The 21,670-nt window shown below is 47.8% G+C and overlaps 2 protein-coding genes across 5 annotated transcripts; one reads left to right on the forward strand and one right to left on the reverse strand.

Moving 5' to 3' along the window:
* Positions 1–164: 164 nt before the first annotated feature.
* LOC308580521 (uncharacterized protein) lies at positions 165–13,282 on the reverse strand. The gene is made up of 6 exons (XM_081182291.1): positions 13,175–13,282; positions 12,776–12,858; positions 6,696–7,803; positions 5,592–5,733; positions 2,745–3,917; positions 165–476 (listed from the first exon to the last, which is right to left on the reverse strand). Exons 3-5 carry the CDS (start codon positions 7,482–7,484, stop codon positions 2,746–2,748), a joined length of 2,103 nt encoding a protein of 700 aa, XP_081038417.1. The 5' UTR covers positions 7,485–7,803; positions 12,776–12,858; positions 13,175–13,282; the 3' UTR covers positions 165–476; position 2,745.
* On the forward strand, positions 10,876–19,766 carry LOC308580746 (zinc finger and SCAN domain-containing protein 21-like). 4 transcript variants are annotated; one of them, XM_081182873.1, is made up of 6 exons: positions 13,944–14,546; positions 15,042–15,232; positions 15,662–15,744; positions 17,198–17,940; positions 18,176–18,278; positions 18,900–19,766. In XM_081182873.1, exons 3-6 carry the CDS (start codon positions 15,723–15,725, stop codon positions 19,595–19,597), a joined length of 1,566 nt encoding a protein of 521 aa, XP_081038999.1. In that variant the 5' UTR covers positions 13,944–14,546; positions 15,042–15,232; positions 15,662–15,722; the 3' UTR covers positions 19,598–19,766. The 4 variants fall into 4 exon arrangements, with proteins under 4 accessions (XP_081039000.1, XP_081038999.1, XP_081038998.1 ...); XM_081182874.1 differs by lacking the exons at positions 13,944–14,546; positions 15,042–15,232 and adding an exon at positions 10,876–11,072; XM_081182872.1 differs by lacking the exons at positions 13,944–14,546; positions 15,042–15,232 and having other exon boundaries at positions 15,393–15,744.
* The last annotated feature ends 1,904 nt before the right edge of the window (positions 19,767–21,670 follow it).

The following is a 21,670-nucleotide window of genomic DNA, read 5'->3' on the forward strand; positions in this document are numbered from 1 at the left end:
CCCACCCCATACAAAAGTAACCACCCCCATTGCCAGCAGCTATAAAGCCCATTTACACAACCTAATCCTATGTAGGTTTACTCCAAAGTAATTCCCCGCTGTGTTCAGCTAAGTGCACACAGGATTACAGCTACATAGGTCTACAAATGTCTAACTCATCTGCCTCCAACTCTTCCTTCTATTTATTTATTTTTCCAAACAGCACACAAATGGCATAAAGAGATGCATACTTTTCAAAAAGGCATGAGGAAGATGAAGTACGTCCACAGGGGAGCAAAGAAGGGGAGATAACTATAAGCACAAGGGGGAAAGGAACCAGAGAGCAGAGAATTCATTCGGCCAAGCAGCAAGTCATTCGATTTCCACTTGGACGCAAACTCCGCTCCACAAGCAGAGAGATGATCAGGTTCCAATTCAGTTTGACAATTCAGCATCCTTTAGAGGTCTCTACTCTTCAGTTTTCTTCAGATCCAGCCCTGCATAAGAATGGATTTCTTTTAAAAGCATGTATACATCCTTGTTGCTTTTGTCTTTACCCAAACCCACAAACCCCCTCTTTCCAAACTTGTATTTGGTCGCATCCACACCATGCACTTAAAAGCACAAAACAATCCCAGGAACTGTAGCTCACCTCCTGCCCCAAAGAGGTACAATTCCCTCCCACCTCCTTCCCCAAGCCTAGCTAGTGCTCTCCCAGTTCTGGGAAGGTGAGAAAGCTTTAGGGCAGGGGTCAGCAAACTTTTTCAGCAGGGGGCCGGTCCACTGACCCTCAGACCTTGTGGGGGGCCGGACTATATTTTGGAAGGGAAACAAAGAATGAATTCCTATGCCCCACAAATAACCCAGAGATGCATTTTAAATAAAAGGACATATTCTACTCATGTGAAAACACGCTGATTCCCGGACTGTCTGTGGGCCAGATTTAGAAGGCGATTGGGCCAGATCCAGCCCCTGGGCCTTAGTTTGCCTACCCATGCTTTAGGGTAAGGTTACCAGACGTCCCCATTTCCCAGGGACAAGTCCCCGGATTTACAAATCAATCCCCTGACAAAATCCATTGAAGTTGAAAAGTGCCCCGGATTTATTGAAAAAAATCTGGTAACCTTGTCAGAAGGCCCTGTCAGAGCCTTCATACCTTCTTCCCAAAGTTGGGCACCTCCTTACCTGGGCTTTGCAGTGCCTCCTTCACAAAGGCTTTGGGAAGACAGTGTGAGGATTGGGGCAGGGGGCAAATTTAGGCCTCGCACAGGGAGCCATAGAACCCAAATCCGCCACTGCCTCAAGGAACCAGCACCTGTAGGATTCCCTGGGGTGGGGAATGCGCTTTAAAAATATGGTGTTGATGGTGACCTTTCTGTTTTTCAAAACACATCAGGCCTTTCTTCTACCAAGTCGGGTAATTTGTCTCCCTGGGTCAGTGTTATCCACTCTTGTCTGGCAGCAGATCTCAGGGCAGACTTTATCACTAGCAACCTAGTTTTCAATGCTAGCTGCCTAGTCCTTTTAATACAGGGAATGGCAGGGACTGAACCTGACGGTGAAGTCGGAGCTCTACTACTGAGTGGTAAGGATGGGTAGAAGACTGTAGATCAGGATCTAGTGATAGATGGCTAGGCGATTTGCTGATGGCTCCATAGATGAATTTAGGGTTAGTTCTCAGTTATGGGATAAACCTGGGTCAGGGCTGCATAGGATGAAAACGATGCTCTTTGTTTTAAAGGCCTGCACATGGAAAACTAGTATGGCACAGAGAGAGGGTGGGATTCAAGTAAGTCGCATGCAAGGAATGAGGTTTATTCGTGCAGCAGACTTTGCAAAGGGTTTGCAGCCAGGTTTATACAGTGGTACCTCGGGTTATATACGCTTCAGGTTACATACGCTTCAGGTTACAGACTCAGCTAACCCAGAAATAGTGCTTCAGGTTAATAACTTTGCTTCAGGATGAGAACAGAAATTGTGTCCCGGCGGTGCGGCAGCAGCAGCGGGAGGCCCCATTAGCTAAAGTGGTGCTTCAGGTTAAGAACAGTTTCAGGTTAAGTACGGACCTCCGGAACGAATTAAGTACTTAACTCGAGGTACCACTGTAATTTCAATGGAGAGAGGGGAGTTTTTAAGTTGAAACTGGGGAGCAGGGTTGGGGAGTTGAAGGTGCCTGAGTAATTCTCTGGGGGTCTGATCATAGCTGTCAAGCGTCCCTTATTTGGCGGGACAGTCCCTTATCCCAGTGCCATGTCCCACTGCTGTCCCTTATTGATGATGTCCCTTAAATAAGCTACTGAAGGTAATGGGACCCCTTCTATGTCCAGCTGTGCTTTGTCAACAACAAATTGTTGCTGTTTTTGTGTGTTGAATATATGCTATATGGTAATTTATGGACCTAATACATATCTAAAGCCATTTGCACGCAACAAAATATGCATTTTATCAAAGTAATTGTTGATCCTTTATTTTGGCTGCTGATCCCTTATTTTTGAGGCAGCTGGTCCCTTATTTTCAAATCTGCAAGTTGACAGCTATGGGTCTGATAGAACATTTGAGAGCAAAGGGGAGGGAGTCACAAGGTTAAATAAAGGAAAGAGGGAATAAAAAAGCTGGCAGACACAAATGAAATATGCAAAAGGTCACAGGCCAACAATCTGCATGAAGTACATGTTGCCTGGGTGTCAGGTCATTTCTCCCAATAAGAGTATTTGTACGGACTTTTACAATTCAATTCAATTCAGTTCTTCAATTCAATTACTTACCTCACAGGGTTCTTGTGATGATATAAGATGGGTGCAAAAAGACGTCGTCAGATGGAAGCTCTTCTTCGGTTTTGATCGTTTCTGGAGATTCTTTCCTCGGTCCGTGGATTTTCTGATGGCTAACAAGGTGTGTCCTGCGATTGAACCTTTTCCCACAGTCAGGGCATCCGTAGGGTCTCTCTCCAGTGTGGATTCTCTGATGACTGATAAGGTTTGTGCTGCGATTGAACTTCTTCCCGCAATCTGTGCATTCAAACGGCTTCTCCCCCGTGTGGATTTTCTGGTGCATCTTCAGGCCTGACCGGCGGCAAAAGCTTTCGCCACAATCTGAGCACGTGTACAACTCCCTGGCTGTATGAATGCTCTGATGTCTAATGAGGTGCTTGTTCCGGCTGAAACTTTCGCCGCACTCAGAACATTTGAACGTCTTCTCCCCCGTGTGATTTTTCTGGTGCCTAATGTAAGTCGATCGATCGCAAAAGCTTTTGCTGCAGAGCAGGCATTTGTACGGTTTCTCGCCCGTGTGGCTTCTCTGGTGCGTTATGAGATGGTGGCTCTGGCTGAAGCTTTTCCCACATGCGGTGCATTTGTACGGCCTGTCTCCAGTGTGAAGCCTCTCGTGTCTCACCAGACTCGACTTGTCGCAAAACTGTTTGCTGCAGGAGGAGCACGAGTATGGCTTCTCGCCCGTGTGCATTCTCTGATGTGAAATAAGGTTTGAGTTCCGACTGAACCCCTTCCCGCAGTCCAAGCATTTGAACGGCTTCACTCCCGCATGGATTTTGCTGTGGTTATTGAGATGTGAGCTCCGCCGGAAGTTTTTGCCACAGTCTGCACATTCGTACGGTTTCTCCCGGCCATGGACTCTTATATGCATGATGAAGCCAGCTCTGGAGATAAACACTTTGCCACAATCGGAGCAGTCATAGAGTTCCTGCCCCGAGTTGTTCCTCTGATGTCTGTTGAGGCCATGGAACAATCTATCACTTGGCCTCTTTAATTTGGGGGTTGCCTGTTCGGCTGCCGTTTCACCCTCCGGCGCAACGGATTCATTCCTATGCTCCTCTGTTCCGTATTCCTTTGGCTCTGTTGGTTTTGAAATTGTCTCCTCAAAGTCCTGGCAGTTCTCTCCTTCTAGTGGCATCCCGTCATTTTCATTCTGACCTTCGTCACCTAATATTAATATAAGAATAATGAAAACCATTATTCTTCCTATATCTGATTTTCAGGTTGCGAGTGGCGTTGCTGATGTAGCCAAAACACAGGATTTGGGGTGGTGTGAGGGAAGAACTAAGCTACCTGCAATGCGATTGGTCAGTTAGTTAAATATTTTTATTTGTTTGCTACGCCCCTGGCAGAACGACTCCATTCACACAGAAGAGGGTGTGTGGAACCCCGAGATTTGCAGAAGTGCACAAAAATAATCTGGTGAAGAAAACCCTAAAAGGGGGGGGGGACCCACAAAACAGTCGATGGAGAGATGAACTTGCTCACTGGCCATAGAATACTGATTGACGTTTTAGGGGAGGAGGGGCAGCTGTGGGACAGCAAACCAGGAGAGGGAATGGGCTGAAGTGGCTGGAATCATGAAAAGAGGCAATCCATGGTGTAACACGTTGTTGCAGGTCCTGCATGCCATAATTACAATAAGCATTTATGCAGGAACATGGAAGCAGTGGAGGCTGGTGCCCATTGGAGCTGGTAGGGCGGAAAGCAGACCAACAGAATCAATGACAGGCGGGGACAATAAATTCCAGCTGTATCTCCAGCCTCCTCCCTCCCTCTCTGCTGAGTTCCACAAGTGCCAACCCCAAGGAAGAAGCTGACAGGCAGTGCCAACAGCTGGGGTGGCTGTAAGTTTAAAAGATTAAAAAAAAAGTCATCTGGCAAAGGAAAACTTGAATTTGATGGTAAACCTGGGCCATATCTGATTTTCAACATTGGCGATATATCGCCAGCTAAACATTGTGATCTATTGATATAGGACAGGGGTTAGCAAACTTTTTCAGCAGGGGGTCAGTCCACTGGCCCTCAGACCTTGTGGGGGGCCGGACTATATGGGGGGGAAATGAACGAATTCCTATGCCCCACAAATAACCCAGAGATGCATTTTAAATAAAAGGACACATTCTACTCATGTAAAAACATGCTGATTCCCGGACTGTCTGCAGGCCGGATTTAGAAGGTGATTGGGTCAGATCCGGCCCCCGGGCCTTAGTTTGCCTACCCATGATATAGGACAATGTCTGAAATAAGGGTGGAGGTGATTTTCAACTTTGTGATATATCACCAGCTAAACATCTTGATATATCAATATATCCCAATGTCTGAAATAAGGATGGAGCTACGTAAAGGCACTGGCTGGCTTTGCGGTTTTCCCCACATTGCAATTTTTGCACAACACACACACATAATTCGCAATATATTGCCAGGTCAATAACTAAGCCCATATCACGATATGGACTTCAAACTGGTTTTGAGTGACATATCAATATATCGCCCTGCCCTAGTTGTTGGGGCAGCGCCTCATTTATCTAACAGATCCACTGGGTAGAACCTGTTTTATACCAGGCCAAATTATTTGTGCATTGAGCCCAGCATGTTCTGCTTTGTATGTTCTCTGTAACCTTTCAAAGAAGGTTTCCTTGTCAGCTGGTACTCAATCCTTTTTAATTTGGAAGATGCTAGGAATCGAACCTGTGAACTTAGGTGGTGGAACATGTGCTCAGCTATGGGAACACCCACCCATCCCCAGAACAAAATGGCATATGTAACAGAAGTTTTGAAAAGGAAACAAGAGCAAGATAAGCAAGTGTACAACTTGCTTCCAGTGCAACTCATCCTTGCCTAGCACACTGGCTTCTTCTTCCTCCTCCTCCTCATCTTCCCCTTCCTCCTTGACCTCCCTGTAGAGCTGCCTGAGGGTCAGATCCATCGAAGAACCTTCTCCCGCAGAGAAATTCATAGCAGCCTCCTCTTTCATTCCCACCTGAAACAATGGGAGAGAATTTCAGTACAAGATGGCTCAGGGGTGGGGCACATAAGAAGAGTCCTGCTGGATCAGACCAACATCCTATTTCCTGCCATGGCCAGTCAGAGGCTTATGGGAAGCCCACAAGCAGGTCTAAAAGTCAACAGCCCTCCATAAGACGGAGATGTATATACTGCATTCACCTATCGTGGCTAAAGAGCCATTGGTAAGCTCACTCGCTACAAATTCCTCATCCCCTTTTAAAGCTGTCTGAGCAGGTGGCTGTCACCTCATCTTGTGGCAGCGAGTTCCATTAGCTCAGCCACACATTTTGCTTGAAGAAGTGTGGTTTCCTGCCCACCCCACTCCATGTCCTGAATCTACTCATCATCAATCTCACTGGAGGATATTTCCCACCCCAATCACCCTGCTGCAAAGTCTAGCACTGCAAAGAACAAAAACATTTCTGTCTCCTCCTCTACTTTATGCATGAATGCTGTAAATCTTGCTCATGTCCCTACCCACTTTTGTTGCATCTTCCCCCCTCCGGAAGCAAAAAAGCCTTTCCTTATAAAAAAAGTGCTCCATGGGACATTTTTGCTTGACCTTGTTTGCATCTCTCCCAGTCACACAAAGCGACTATTACCAGAATGACTCATCCCGTAAGCCAGGGAAAGGCTGGCGGGCTGGATCCTGACCTACTCCTGCCAATCACCTGACGCCACAACAATGTCAGGTGACCTGTTTGGCTTTGCAGGTACTGATGGGCAACTGATTTTTCAGTGCTTGTGCTGTGATCATCTGTGCTTGCAAAGGCACAGGGCTCAAACGGCCCGGCAAGACAACCTGGGAGGCTTAAGTAGCCCCAATAAGGCCCACGGACCCCAGGTTCCCCACTACTGCCGCCAGCTAAGTACCACAGCTTGCAATATCCTACCACCAATAGCACAGCCTGCTCAGGACCGTTGAGAAGAAAATACCTGTTGGTCCTGCCTCTGAGCCTCTCGCTGCCTCAGGAGAAAATGCTCAGCAAGGGCCACAGCGTGGAAGCAGCTCTCTGAATCACGTTCTCGGATCCAGCTCAGCATTTCTGGAGGCAGGATTTCCAAGAATTGCTCCAGAATCACCAGCTCCAGGATCTCCTCTTTGGTGTGCCTCTCTGGCATGAGCCACTGGTGGCAAAACTTCCGGAGTTGACAGTAGGCCTCCCACGGCCCCTCGGCTTCTTCATAGCCAAACTGCCGGAAGCGCTGGCGCTGGCATTCGGGACTGATGGACTCTGTGGCCTCGGCCTCGCTTGCCTGCTCGTCGCTGCTCCCACTGTCGCTTTTCACACTTTGGGCCTCTTGGGCTGTCCGGGTGCGTCCCAACCCGAGCCGGGGCCTTGTCCTGCCTTTAGCCCACCGGCTGGTGGACGCTGCTCCTTCGGAGTGGGAAAGGGAATCCTTAACATCGTCCGTCAATCCTGTCTCTTCCAGTTCCAGGTCTCCCTGCCCTGACAGAGGGGACTGTGAGGCATCTGGGTAGTCCTGCCACTGCCCGTCCCACTGCCGGGACGACGGTCCTTCACCAACTTCCTGTTTAATGCCTTGCGGCGATGCTGCAACAATAACAGTCTCCACCTCAGCGGCCAGGGAGGTCTCTCCGGTTCTTTGCAGCCCTCTCCTGGATCCACGTTCTCGCCTCTCCATTTTTATTTCTGGCTTCACGTGCTGGTCAAACTCATGAAGGTCCAGGGGCGAAAATTCTGCTGCCTTCTCTGTCGTCATTTTCCACCCACAACCACCCTCTCTCTCTTTTTTAATAAGCGACGATCCTAGCTAAGCTCTGTCCCTCCATCCCCTTTCAGGCCAACGTAGTGGAAAGCTTCTTTGCTTCGTAACTGCAATTACAGCAAGGTGGCAGCAAGTCAAGGCAGAACTCCAGCCATGATAAGAGTTTCTGTGAACAGCCCTAAGACCTCCGGGTATAGGGGGGGGTATATAAATTCAATAAACAACAATAATAATGATGATGATAATAAGCAGACCCCAAGAGCTCAGTCCGATGCAAATCTTCCTCAGACGTCTTCGCTCGTCTGTGGCTGCCCTGAAGGACAAAAAGCACAAACAACAAGTGAGGCAACCAGGAGAACATTGCTCTTCTCCCTAGTAAGAAGTGTATTTTTTTTGTTTTTTTACAAGTGGAACCTGCAGCAAAAAATGGTGCATTGTGTTCTCACCTCCAAAGAGAAAGGCTGCTTTTCAGGCTTCCAGTTAGCTGGGACACTTCATTTCATTCTCCAATCCCACTTACTCCCCGCTCCCTCCAACAGTATATTCTTGTACATCAGCAAACATGGATAGCTCAGTTGGTTTAGAGTGTGATGCTGGAAATGCCAAGGTTGCAGGTTCAATCCCTGTATGGGACAGCTGCATATTCCTGCACTGCAGAGGGTTGGGCTTAGCTGATCCTCAGGGTCGCTTCTCCTATGATTCTATTATTTGGATTCCTGCAATCCTGGCTATACCTCCCTCTGTTTCTACGCAACCCCATTGTGGCTTAAAAGTTGTCAGCGCTCAACATGTGAGCGCATTATTACAAGGAGTGATTTATTTTAGCGCATTCATTTCCCACCGTTTCAAGGCTGTGTACAGAGTTGTGATCCCCACTCAGTTACCCTAGAAAAGGGGGCAGAAACCTTTTTCAGCCCTGGGCTGGTCCACCATCCCTCAGACCTTGGGGGGGGGGGCAGACTATATTTTGGAGGGGGAAAATGAACAAATTCCTATGCCTCACAAATAACCCAGAGATGCATTTTAAATAAAAGGACACATTCTACTCATGTAAAAACACCAGGCAGGCCCCACAAATAACCCAGGGATGCATTTTAAATAAAAGGACACATTCTACTCATGTAAAAACATGTTGATTCCTGGACCGTCCGCAGGCCAGATTGAGAAGGCGATTGGGCTGGATCCAGCCCCCGGGTCTTAGGTTGCCTACTCCTGCCCTAGAACAAGCCAGGATTTTTTTTTTTAAAGCTTGATGCAAGAATGGCACCAAAGTAGACACCAGGTGACTGCATTTTATAATTAAGATGCCACCACCAGAAATTCAGTTTCTGTGGTAACACACGGGAATCCAAGTACAGTGGTACCTCGGGCTACAGATGGTTACAGACTCTGCTAACCCAGAAATAGTACCTCGGGTTAAGAACTTTGCTTCAGGATGAGAACAGAAATCGCATGGCGGTGGTGTGGCGGCAGCAAGAGGCCCCATTAGCTAAAGTGGTACCTCAGTTTAAGAACGAACCTCCAGAACGAATTAAGTTCTTAACGCGAGGTACCACTGTACTAACCAAGTACTGACCCTGCTTAGCTTCCAAGATCAGGCAAGACGGAGCTTGCTCAGGTGAAAACACGAGCAGGCACATGTGGAGCATTCTGTCACCAAGCCGTGAAGGGCAGCATTATGGGAGAGGTGTTTCCAGCTACCCCACCTCCTGTCTTGGAAGACATGCAAGGTGCTGTAGGAGGAGAGGGACTCTGAGCAACTGAGCCCTGGGATCATCATCCGAGGTGCTTCTTCGTGTGTCTCCTCCACAAGAGGCCTGGAGGGCGGCAACGTGAAAACGGCCTTTTTTGTGGTGGCTCCCCATTTGTGGAATGCTCTCTCCACTGAGGTTCACCTGGTGCCTTAGGTGGCAGGCAAAAACATTTCTCTATAACCAGGCCTTTGGCTGATTAACATTATATGGCTTTTTAAATGTGTTGGGGGGGCGCTATTGGTTTGTTTTTGTTTTATTATGTCTTTTGTTTTCACATTTTGTTATTTTTGTGTTGGGAATTGGCCTGTGGTCTTTGAATGAAGGGCAGTATACAATTTTAATAAATGAATGAATGAATGAATAAATAAATAAATAAATAAAAATAACATCATGGGAAAGGTGTTTCTAGGACCAAGGTGAAACTGTCAAGCTTCCTTGTTAACTTTGCTGTTGGATATTACGCTATCTTCTTATATTTATGGTACTGAAACGTTGCCGTTGTTTTGTATGTTGCTGTATTTGATATTGTGTTGCTGTTTTATTGTGCAGCTTTGTAATTGTTTTGCAGTGCTTGGCTTTGAAATACATCTCCGCTTCATTTGTTGTAAGCCGCTTTGAGCAATTTGGGGTGGGGGCTGGGGGGTGGGAAAGCAACATACAAATAAAACACTGAATGAATGAAGAGCTTTAAAGGTTAAAACCAGCACTTTGAACTGAGCGTGGGAACACATGGGGAGTCAGTGGCAAGGAGTACCATAACTCAGCTTCCCTCAAGTTACCGTAAATACAGACATTTTCTCTAGGGATATTGTGGAGTCCGCTGAACAAAATGGAAATGGCTTTATCCATTATTTCCCCCCCCCCTTCTAACACCCACATGCCTCTCAAAGTACTATATTTTCCTGTTCTCCTACTGATGAATGGAGGAAATAGAATCTATATGCCTCAATAGCCGCCCCCCACTCAGAAATTGCTCTGTAAGCAGTCTAGCCATCTGTATGCATGCCTTCTCAGAAAATGCAGGAATTAATCTACCTATTTGTTGAAACTTGTGTAATAGAGCTTTGCACATGCTCTTGTGCCCTGAAAGTTGTTTTTATACAGAAAGTGGCTCTGATCAGAAATGAGAGAAGCCCAACAACCCCCACTTTTGAGTTTGCTACAAAATGCTGTGTAAGCTGGCTATTCAAGAAAGTCAGTCACAAGATGATGACGTCTGGTGTCTGTTTCTAAACTTGCACAGGTCAGCTGTATGGGCAAGAAACCAGCACAGGCTGGCAGATGCAGACAGGACAGGAGCGGGGTGGGGTGGGGGAGAGACTAGAAAGTTCTTACAGTGGTACCTCAGGCTACAGATGCTTCAGGTTACATACGCTTCTGGTTACAGACTCCGCTAACCCAGAAATAATACCTCGGGTTAAGAACTTTACCTCAGGATGAGAACAGAAATCGTGCGGCGGCAGTGGGAGGCCCCATTAGCTAAAATGGTACCTCAGGTTAAGAACAGTTTCAGGTTAAGAACGGACCTCTGGAACGAATTAAGTTCTTAACCCGAAGTACCACTGTACTTTGCAGTTTGGGCGAACAAGGAGTGGGGACGGGAGAAGCTAATCTGTTATTCTGCCTGCTTGAGTAAAGTTCCTCTTTTTTGCCTGCTCGTTTGTAACTCACTATAAGAAGGGCCCTTAAACTGATTCGGGGCCTCAGTCTTTGAGAGATATCTCACTGGGGTCACCTGCGCAGGTCAATAAATGCTGACCTTCCTTGGAAAGTTCCAGTGTCTGTCGTCATTGACTGGAGATTCCTGCAACATTTCCACACTCAGCTGGTACCTGATTCTCCCACCCGACCTCAAGCTGGCAATTTCTTTTTTCTTTTTCCTCCCCCCTGGAGTTTTTACGTTTATCCCTTCTTCCAAAAACACCTTTATTCTCTTATCCCATTATAGTCCCAGTTTTTTCAGAAACTGTGGTAATGAATATCAACCTTCCTTTGTAGGAGAATGTACTTCAAATAATACTAGCCCTTGGTGCTGTGGGTTAAACCACAGAGCCTAGGACTTGCCGATCAGAAGGTTGGCGGTTCGAATCCCCGCGACGGGGTGAGCTCCCGTTGCTCAGTCCCTGCTCCTGCCAACCTAGCAGTTCAAAAGCACATCAAAGTGCAAGCAGATAAATAGGTACCGCTCCGGCGGGAAAGTAAATGGTGTTTCCGTGCGCTGCTCTAGTTCGTAAGAAGCGGCTTAGTCGTGCTGGCCACATGAACCGGAAGCTGTATGCCGGCTGCCTCGGCCAATAAAGCGAGATGAGCGCCGCAACCCCCGAGTCGTCTGCGATTGGACCTAATGGTCAGGGGTCCCTTTACCTTTACCTCCTCTGGCCTCCTCTCAGAAGATGGAGGCCTTACATCTCTAAACACACAAGGCTTCCTTGTCATCTTTGCTCAGGAAACGAGGAACTACTGGTCCTGGCTTGAGCTTTCGCCACAGCACTGGCCCAATTTAGAGGCAACAGCATTGCTAGGAGATATGGCAGGCATGTGAAAAGCCCACCAGCCAGGCTGCGGTATGGAAGCCCACCTGAAAGGAGGCCCAAGGCCCACTGGTGGCTTACAGGCCCATTCTTTGAGATGCAGCACTTTTAAGCGATTTCAATTTAATATTGTGTTTATATTGTTGTAGTCCATTCCAGTGACCTGCTTGTGAAGGCCAGATAAAGTACTTCTAGCAAATAAACACAGTGTAATAATTAAGATTATCACCGCTCTTTATTAGTGGGTAAAGGGCAAGTAAGAACTTCCGGTATGGGTTTAAGTGGAGTTTGATATGAAACCAAAACCTCGTTGGCTCTAATGTCTTCCAAATGCCTGAGTTACATCCTGCTGGGATTATTGTAACACACTCTGGGTGGGGCCGCCATTGCGAAATGCTCAGAAATTTCAACGGGATCAAAGAGCTGCAGGGAGATTGCTGACTGGGGATGGTTAAAAGTAGCGTATGACACCCTTGTTACTACCGGGCCATTCAAAGTGCTGGTTGTGACCTGTAAAGTCCTATACAAGATGGGTCCTTGGCATCTGAAAAACTGCATTGCTGCGTATGAACCTGCCTGATCTCTGGGATCTTGGTGGGAGCCCTGCCCCTTGCTGAGGGCGCAGGGCAGGGCCTTCTTTGCGTTGGCACCCAGACTATGGAACTCCCTCCCTGGAGAGGTTAGACTGCCTCCCTCTTTGTCCTTCCACCAGCAAGTTAAGACTTTATCCTCCCAACAGACTTTGGGGGAACTGACTGCTTTTTAGTGAAAGGGCTGGCTGCTCTTATTGCAATTTTATGTCTGAGATTTTCTTTCCCTCCTCCCCACAGCATGGATTTTCACCGCGCTAATTACATTGCACACCCAACTGTTGAATGGAAGCGCGGAAGGAGAGCGCAAATTATGGGATGTCGAGGCCCCCTCCCCTCCCCTCCCCCTCTTCCCCCGCCTGCAGCTCTTCTGCTGCCCAAGAACCAGGCAAACCCGCCTTCCAACTTACCGGTCCGGGGCGAGGCCTCCTTCCAGCTCCTCCCAATGGAAGCTGCGATGACAGGGGGCTCTTGGCAGGGAAGCTGCAGCTTCCTAGCAAACACAATCAGGCATGCATTTTAACAAAAAGCAACAGAACAGTTTGCAAATTTGCAAGGGGAGAAAGGAGGAGGAGGAGGCGGCGACCACCAGCTCCGGAAGATTGCATTCGGCAGGAAGGAAGATTCTCCTCCTCCCTCCCCAAACCCTCTTCCTCTCTAGCCATCTGAACTGCGCTGATTTAACCATTAGAGAACCACGGGGCGCTTTCATAAACTATGCATTTTTATTTCAAACTTTGTTAAAGAGAAGGTTCGGCATTAAAATGGCATGTGCTCTGCCTGGTGGGGTGGGGAACCTGACGTCTTACCTGCAAGGCTGTATTAATCTGAAAGGGGCCGGGAGGGGGTCACGCTGGCCTTTCCGCCCCTTTCCTTCGATGAAAGAGAATATCCTTTGTTTGAAAAGGGGCCCTGAAAGGGTTAAGTGGAGAGAGAGAGAGAGAGAGCGAGAGAGCACCGATTTCCTAGATAGGCTTGAAAGGTCATGGAACGGCGTTGGATTCCTCTTCCGGCCCCTCCCCTTTGGCTGGAAGAGGGGGAGGGGAGATGTTGCAGCAGTAGAAAGGCAGCTGTCAGCTGTCACGGACCTCGATCTTTGTAGCGGAATTGCAATTAGCATAGCACTGTAGAGTTGGAAGGGACCCTGAGGATCATCTAGTCCAACCCCCTGCAATGCAGGAATATGCAGCTGGTCCATACAGGGATCGAACCTGCAACCTTGGTGTTATCAGCACCATGGTCTAACCCACTGTGCCAGTTTTTCTTTTTTAGCAGCAAATACAATTAAACTTGAGATAATCACGGCCTATTTTCTGCCTGTTTGCAGTGGTTGTTTCTAATGATTTAGGTGGCGTCCCTTGGCAGGCTCACCTGGGGATAAAAACTTACCAAATAAAGTGGTGAAAATATGAAATAAATATGCTTAGGATTGCACCCCTGGTTTGTAGTGACTGTTCCCGAAATGAGTGAGGATGGGAGCAGGAGTCCCAACAACAACTTAAGGCCCATAGAATCAGCCAGTGCTCCCTCCTGGGGGCACTCAAGGGTACGCAGTACTAGCACATCTCTCTTTTTGGTTGTTAAAAAGTGTAGCACTTAACAGTAACAACCTCATAGTGAGTACCAGCGCCTATTTTTCTAGGGGGGAAAGCACTGGGTTTAGCATTCCTGCTTTATGCTAATTTAAACATTGCTGTTTTCCACCTTGCGTTTCCCAGATCGTACTTCCCTTTTCACACAACCCCATTTTTTTATTTTTATTGGATTATGATTTGATATGTTAATTGGATGTTTTTTATTGGAAAATGAATAAACACTCTAACAAAGAAAGAAAGAAAGAAAGAAAGAAAGAAAGAAAGAAGTACATTTCACTGATTTCCGTGGGGTTTATTCCCCAGAAACTTTGAATAGCATTGAAGCTGTGATGCTATTCTTTTTTTCCTTTTCATTTTGATACATATTTTAATGATTTTTTTTTTTTAAAAAAATAATTATGTGAGCATCCTGGAGAGGACCTTCCCTGGAAAAGGGCAGGGTATACTGTGCAATAGAATCAATGGGGGAACCGTGTTTGTGTGTTAAAGTGGCCCTTCACCCCCCCCTTTCTGGCCCTTCTTCGCACCCACCCTGTGTGCTTTTACTGTACTTAGCTAGAGGAGGAGTGTTTGTTGTAGAACAGGGGTCTGCAACCTTTAAGACAAAAAGAGCCACTTGGACCCGTTTCTGAAGAAAAATAACTGGGAGCCGCAAAGCTCGTCATTATAAAAATAACTTTTTTGTCACTTTTTTATTATTTCTTTGTTTGACCCCTCAGAATTACTCCTCCTCATAGAAATAAACGTTAAATTAACAAGTTACCTTTTTTTTGTGTGTGTTCTTCACTCCCCTTCAAAACAGTGACCAGCGTACATGCCCCCTTTCAATGCAGTGACCAGCGTACATGCCCCTTACATTGTAGCGGGCGGGAAGGTGACGTGAGGACGGTGCGTGACTAACGCACGCACCGCCCCCATGTGACATCACAGCCAGTACAGCGCCTGCCACAGTGGGGAGTGTCGGGGCGCACAATGCGCCTCCTCCCCTCGCTAGTATCCACCCCAGAGCAGCAGCAAAGGTGTAAAAGAGCAACATGCGGCTCCGGAGCCACGGGTTGCAGACCCCTGTTGTAGAAAGTAGCTTTCTGCACAAAGGCAAAATTTCAATGACTTGCACCACCCACTTTTTTCTGTGGCCCCTGCTGACATGTGCCCCCACTCCCCCACCCCAGAAGGCAATGTGGCTCTCAGGATGAAACAAGTTCTCTACCCCTGGAATGAATGACTGAATATGCTCACTTGCTTGGGAGAAAACACACTTGAGACTTCTTAGTGAGTAAACATGCATTGACTTGGGTTGTAAGCAACACATGTTTTCTCCCCACCCTCTTCTCATTTTATATCATTTGATTTAGGCATTTGGTCAGGAGGGTGGTATTTGGGGGGGGGGTAGGGGCAGCAGCAGCCCTAATTTTTACATCTAGTCCTTTCATTGAAATCCAGCTCGCTTCTTCTGCAGAGATGCTCATGGGGTTAATTGCACAGAGCTCTGTTGCCTAGAGAGGACCAGGGAATGTGTGTGCATTGCATGTATGTGTGTGTGTGAAAAAGAGAGAGAACGAGTGTTTTTAAAAGATGAAGCTACTTTCCTGCACAGCTGCACAGAGAGCTAAAAAGAAAAAGCCAACCAACCCCCTTCCTGTCCTGCTGTTATTTCCTTCCTGATTATTTAAAATAATAATAATAAACTTCCCCTTTTAGGGGCATATGCTATCCTTGGTGATACTGGAGGATTGTAAATACAGTATTCCCAGAAGGTGCTATGCAAAAGCTACATGGAGCAGGTGAGTTTAAGCAGGAAAGTGGATTCAGGGGAAGGAAGGATAAAAGCAGAAGGGGCAGGCATCTGTGTGTGTCAGAAGGAAAGGAGGGTTCTTGCAGATGGCCATTGAGCCTGCTTTTGCAGGGAGGTTAGATAATGTTGGCTATTTGTTGAGCATTCCCTCTGATTATTTTTTTTTGCAGGAAGCTTAGATGTCTGCAGACACTCTATATATTTATAGCACATTTCTCCCACCTGCCCTAAAGAATCCCGGGAACTGTAGTTTGTTAAGGATGCTGGGGATTGTAGCTCTGTGAGGGGTAAATTACAATTCCTGAGACTGAATTCATGGTGTGTACATCAGTTATCCCACACTTTCCAATCCATTTCAACCATCACTTTCCTGACCGCAAAAGTCTGATTTTTAGGGTTTGTTTGCTGCACTATGGCAGCATCCAGGCTGTCACTATTTTCAGGTAGGTTTTAATCACGTACCTCAAAGTCAGCTTGTGCAATTACAGCCGATATCAATGAAGGAATATAAATCATTAACCTTTCAAGCTCCTTTCCTCTGGTCGCCTCCAGATTATCTCTGTGTTGAACAACTCAGGGTGCACTTAGCAGAAAAGACTGCCTGCCTCTGCATAGGCCTGTAAGATCACTTAGATCATGCTGGGAAATTCTGTAAGGTCGCTTGTAGAGACCTATCCTTTTGCCAAAGTTTTCCTTGACCCATAAGATCAAACATGTCCACACCATACCTTGGAAGCACCTAGAACTCCTCCAAAGAATTATGGGAACTGGAGTTTGTTGAAGGTGTTGGGAATTGTAGCTCTGTGAGGGGTAAACTGGAGTTCCCAAGATTCTTTGGCAGAAGCTATGCATGGTATGGATCTGCACATTCCTGTTTTTAATTTGTTTTGGTATGGAATTGTTTATTTATATAACACTTTTTAGCCTAAAGGCACCCGAAGTCGTGAAGAAGATTAGTACGTATCAGTATAAAAGAAAATGCACAGTAAAAGTACAGTTCATAAAATGCACCGCTCAAAGCAATATTAACAGGATCTTCAACATCATGGGGTGGGAAGATGTTCCACTTAGAGCAGGTCAAAGGAAAGTCCTCCATTTTAGAAGCAGAGTTTTAACCTGTGTTGATACATAGAATCATTGAATTGTAGACTTGGAAGGGAACCCGGGGGTCATCTAGTCCAACCCCCTGCAATGCAGGAATATGCAGCTGTCCCATACGGGGATCAAACATGCAACCTTGGCATTATCATCAGCACCATGCTCTCACCAACCAAGCTACCCAGTATTACTGGTTTTATGTTGTTTAATTTTTTTAAAATATTGTTTATATTGTTTAAGGGTTTTAAAATCTTTAATCAGTTTATAAAATTTTTACATAAATAAAATCCCCTTTTTTTCAAATCACGTGATAAAAAGATTGACTTTTCTTCTCTTCCTCCAAGAAGCAAAGCTAGGAACAAAAATGGAAAAGCAGGAAGCTTCAACAGGACCCGAGCCTGGGAACAAACCAAAAGGCAGAGGAAGAGATCCTTGTCTTGTCCAAGCTGAGACCACCCAGGAGCTCCTGACTGGGGTGGCGCCCCAACAAATCAAACAAGAGCCGGAAGAAGGCCGAGAATGGCGCTGGGAGGCCCAGTGGCAGGAGTTCTTGAAGACAGCCAAGTCCCCTCACTCAGAGTGGCGGCACCTGCAGCTGCCCAGTCCCACCTTGGAGGAGAACTCAACGTCTTCTCAGGCTCCCCTGAAGGGGACATCCAATGCCATCCTGTGGCCTATAGGGGAGTGGCTGACTCAGACCCTGCCTGACCTCCTTGGAGAGGCCCAGCAGGTGTGTCGGAGCCTAGACTCCCCTCCAACGGTGAAGGTTGAAGAGGCTCTGGAGGGGGACGCAGCCAGGATGGAGATGCAGCGACAACACTTCAGGCAGCTGTCCTACCATGAGGCCAAGGGCCCCCGGGAGATCTGCAGGAAGCTCCGGGAGCTTTGCTGCCAGTGGCTGACTCCCGAGAAACACACCAAGGAGCAGATCTTAGACCTGCTGATCCTGGAGCAGTTCTTGACCATTATGCCTCGGGAGATGCAGAACTGGGTGAGGGAAAGGGGCCCAGGGACATGTGCTGAGGCGGCGGTCCTGGCCGAGGATTTCCTCTTGATACTTCATGAGTCGGAGAGACGGGAAGTAAAGGTATGAGGCGTATGAGGTGTTTTAGTCACTTTGAGGTGCCAATTGGAGTGGTGGCTGGTTTATTTGGGCAACTGGGCCTCACCAAGCTTGGTCTGTCCTCAGCCAGCTCCCAGATCCCTGGATCTGTCCAATGGGGAATCGAGTCCAGCATCCAACTAGATGGGAAGCCTTCACTGCTTGCCTACAGCCTAGAAACATATGCATGCTGTTGACTTCTCCCTTTCCTCCACTCCAGGTTCCAGGGCTCTTGGAAGAGACCCTTATTAATGCCTCCAAATCAGAGCAAGATTTACCAGACTCTGCAAAGATGCAACTGTCCATGGAATTCACACCGCTGGGTAAGGATTGGTGTGCGCAAAACGGTCAGCCGCTGGAGCCCCTTTTCCACTGGTAGAAGAACGTAGGAAGCTGCCTTAACCTGAGCCAGACCCATTGGCCAGTTTGGCTCAGTATTACCCACACTGACTGGCAGCAGCTCTGCAGGATTGCAGACAGGAGTGTTTTCCCAGCCTTTCCCAGAGATGCTGAGATGAAATCTAGCACTTTCTTCAAGCAAGGAAGATGCTCTGCCACTGAACGATGGCCCCTTCCCAAATGACGACGATGATTAATTTATACCCCTCTCATCTGGCTGGGTTTCCCCAGCCAGTCCAGGCTGCTTCCAGCACATTAAAAACTTCCTGATACAAGGCTGCCTTCAGATGTCTTCTAAAAGTTGTGCAATTCTTTATCTCCTTGACATCTGATGTGAGGGCATTCCACAGGGAGGGTCTCGCTGCCAAGAAGGCCCTCTGCTTGGTTCCCTGTAACTTCACTTCTCACACTGAGGGAACTACCAGAAGGCCCTTGGAGCTGGACCTCAATGTCTGGGCTGAACGATAGGGGTGGAGACGCTCCTTCAGGTCTTTGCAGAAGCTCTGTCTCATGCCCACAGATAATGATTCTCTGCTTATTCCTAGGAGTCCAAGACCCAGTGCTGGAGAACGAAGAGGAGCCCTTTCATGTGAAAAGTCCCGAGCCTGGAGATGTGGGATCCAGCGGAGTATCCTTAGAAAGAGCCAAAGATAACGTCTTCCAGGCTCCCAGGTTGGAAAAGATCCCTGGAAACAAGGGGGGACCAGAAAGGCACCAGGAAAACTATCTGTGGAAGATAGCACAGAAGGCCTTCCTCTGCGAAGGAAGTGGCCAGGCTTTCCACGAAAGCGTCGTCCGCGACAGGACGTGCCAACGAAGCAGCATCGCCAGCACCGACTACGAGAAGAGCCTCTGCCAGAGCTTGGACCTCCTCAAGAACCAGAAGAAACGGCTGAGGAAGTTCAAATGCTCCTACTGCGGGGCCACGTCCAACATTCGAGCAAACATTGTCGCTCACGAGAGAATCCACACCGGCGAGAAGCCCTACGGCTGCTTAACCTGCGGCAAAAGCTTCAGCCGGAAGTCGACCCTCGTGCGGCACAAGGGGACCCACACAGGGGAGAAGCCGTACGAGTGCTCGGCGTGCGGGAAGAGCTTCAGCATCCGGTGTAACCTTTTGCGGCACGAGCGGGTTCACATGGGAGAGAAACCCTATCACTGCAAATGCTGCGGCCAGAGCTTCAGTCGGAGGCTCTTGCTTGTGATTCACGAGAGAACCCATGCAGGAGAGAAACATGTATAGAAGCTTGGAGTGTTGGCGGAGAGGTGTCACTCTTTCCCTTCCTCTTTCTCTCGCTCTCTTACATACAGGACACCAAGTTGGCAACCCCTGAAATATCTCTTGCAATACCTAGATCATCCACTGGGTGCCACTATTTCCCCTCTCACTGATAAACACAATTTCCACCAAAGGGCTTTGTTTTCCTTTGCAACTTCTGGCAAGTATTAGCACAATACAGTAATATTGTGAAATATGATATAAATTTCCTGTCTATATTACATTTATAAATATGGAAATCGACTACATTTTCCAAGGGGTGATGTGCTTCAAATGCGCAGTGTGTGTGCAGGCCTAGCCACAACGCACACTAGCTGACATTGTTCTTTCTTAGTCTAGCCTCCCTCACAGGGTTGTTGGGAGGATAAAATGGGGGGTGGGGGTGGAGAGAGAACAGTGTATGGCCTTTTTGGGTGGGCAGACTAAAAACTGAACAGATGAATAATACTAGTTCACATGGGCAAGTCAAACCACAGAACATATTGAAATCTGAACATCGTTATTGTTTCTTTCCTGTGTGGACTTTCTGGTGTTCACAAAGACTAGTGTGCAGCTTCCGTCATATTCAGAGCACTCAAATGATTTCTCGCCCCCGTTTGTTCTCCTCTGTACAAGTTCCCCCAAAGTTTAAGCATTTTACTCTTCTTATTTACATGAGGCTTTTGTCAAGGAAAGGGGATGCGGGTGGCGCTGTAGGTTAAAACACAGGGCCTAGGACTTGCCGATCAGAAGGTCGCCGGTTCGAATCCCCGTGACGGGGTGAGCTCCCGTTGCTGGGTCCTTGCTCCTGCCAACCTAGCAGTTCGAAAGCATGTCAAAGTGCAAGTAGATAAATAGGCAGTGGCGTAGCGCGGGGGGTGCAGGGGGGGCCGGGCGCACCAAGCGCAACATCTGGGGTTTGGGTTAGGGGGCGCAAATCCGCAGGTTAGGGGGTGCAAATCCACGGGTTAGGGGGCGCAAATTACTTGCCTTGCCCCGGGTGCTGACAACCCACGCTACGCCACTGTAAATAGGTACCGCTCTGGTGGGAAGGTAAACCCAGAAGCGGCTTAGTCATGCTGGCCACATGACCCGGAAGCTGTACGCCGGCTCCCTCGGCCAATAAAGCGAGATGAGCACCGCAACCCCAGAGTCGGCCACGACTGGACCTAATGGTCAGGGGTCCCTTTACCTTTGTCAAGGAAATGCAAGCGTTTTTATTTTATAAAAAAGTTCCCCACTCCTAGTTTGTTTTTTTTTATTGTGGGGGATCAGATGAATAGTAATAAGGGATGGTTGTGAACAAATGAAGTCACAAATATTTAAGCTGCATTGTTCCATAGCCTTTCTATTCTGCCGTTTCAGGCAGCGCGGAGCCTGCAGGCACTCTAGCCACAACGTCACTCCCAGGAGAGACGCCTGGCTTGGGCATGCTGCAGGCCCCGCAGTAAGCGCCGGCCCCCACGGTGTGGCGCCCAGTGCCAGCCACGTTTCATTACGTTTGTTGACTGAACTGTGAGTTCAGTCGTGAGCCCATTTTTTTAAAATTAAAACTAATATTTTTGTCACTCCCCACAGGGATGACACCCAGGGCGGTCCGCCCCCTAAGAGTTGGAAAGAATCCCCTCCCCCAAGAAATATGCTTTTATTCATTTGAATGATGAAGTTCACAGAAATCTTTTCTACCATTGCTCTCAATAAGCCTGTCAATAAGGTGCACACTCTGGAAAATGAAGTACAAATACTATCAACAAACATACAAAATACAAATTCAGTCAACTAAAAATAAGCATAAAGCATAAAGTAAGCTCCACGTGGGTGGCGCTGTGGGTTAAACCACAGAGCCTAGGACTTGCCGATCAGAAGGTCGGCGGTTCGAATCCCTGCAATGGGGTGAGCTCCCGTTGTTCGGTCCCAGCTTCTGCCAACCTAGCAGTTCAAAAGCACAAAGTGCAAGTAGATAAATAGGTACCGCTCCAGCGGGAAGGTAAACGGTGTTTCCGTGTGCTGCTCTGGTTTGCCAGAAGCGGCTTAGTCATGCTGGCCACATGACCCGGA

This window comes from Podarcis bocagei (assembly GCF_964188305.1).
Source record: "Podarcis bocagei genome assembly, chromosome: 2".
NCBI lineage: Eukaryota > Metazoa > Chordata > Lepidosauria > Squamata > Lacertidae > Podarcis > Podarcis bocagei.

What these genes read in the sequence shown, in the direction of transcription:
- LOC308580521 (XM_081182291.1), bottom strand. Translation starts at nt 7,484, where the DNA reads ATGACGACAGAGAAGGCAGCAGAATTTTCGCCCCTGGACCTTCATGAG. An exon ending in CTCAGAGGCAGGACCAACAG is followed by an intron (nt 5,734 to 6,695) that starts GTATTTTCTTCT and finishes CCATTGTTTCAG; the next exon opens with GTGGGAATGAAAGAGGAGGC. An exon ending in AGAAGAAGCCAGTGTGCTAG is followed by an intron (nt 3,918 to 5,591) that starts GCAAGGATGAGT and finishes TATTAATATTAG; the next exon opens with GTGACGAAGGTCAGAATGAA.
- LOC308580746 (XM_081182874.1), top strand. Translation starts at nt 15,723, where the DNA reads ATGCAAAAGCTACATGGAGCAG. An exon ending in GCAAAAGCTACATGGAGCAG is followed by an intron (nt 15,745 to 17,197) that starts GTGAGTTTAAGC and finishes TCTTCCTCCAAG; the next exon opens with AAGCAAAGCTAGGAACAAAA. An exon ending in CGGAGAGACGGGAAGTAAAG is followed by an intron (nt 17,941 to 18,175) that starts GTATGAGGCGTA and finishes CCTCCACTCCAG; the next exon opens with GTTCCAGGGCTCTTGGAAGA.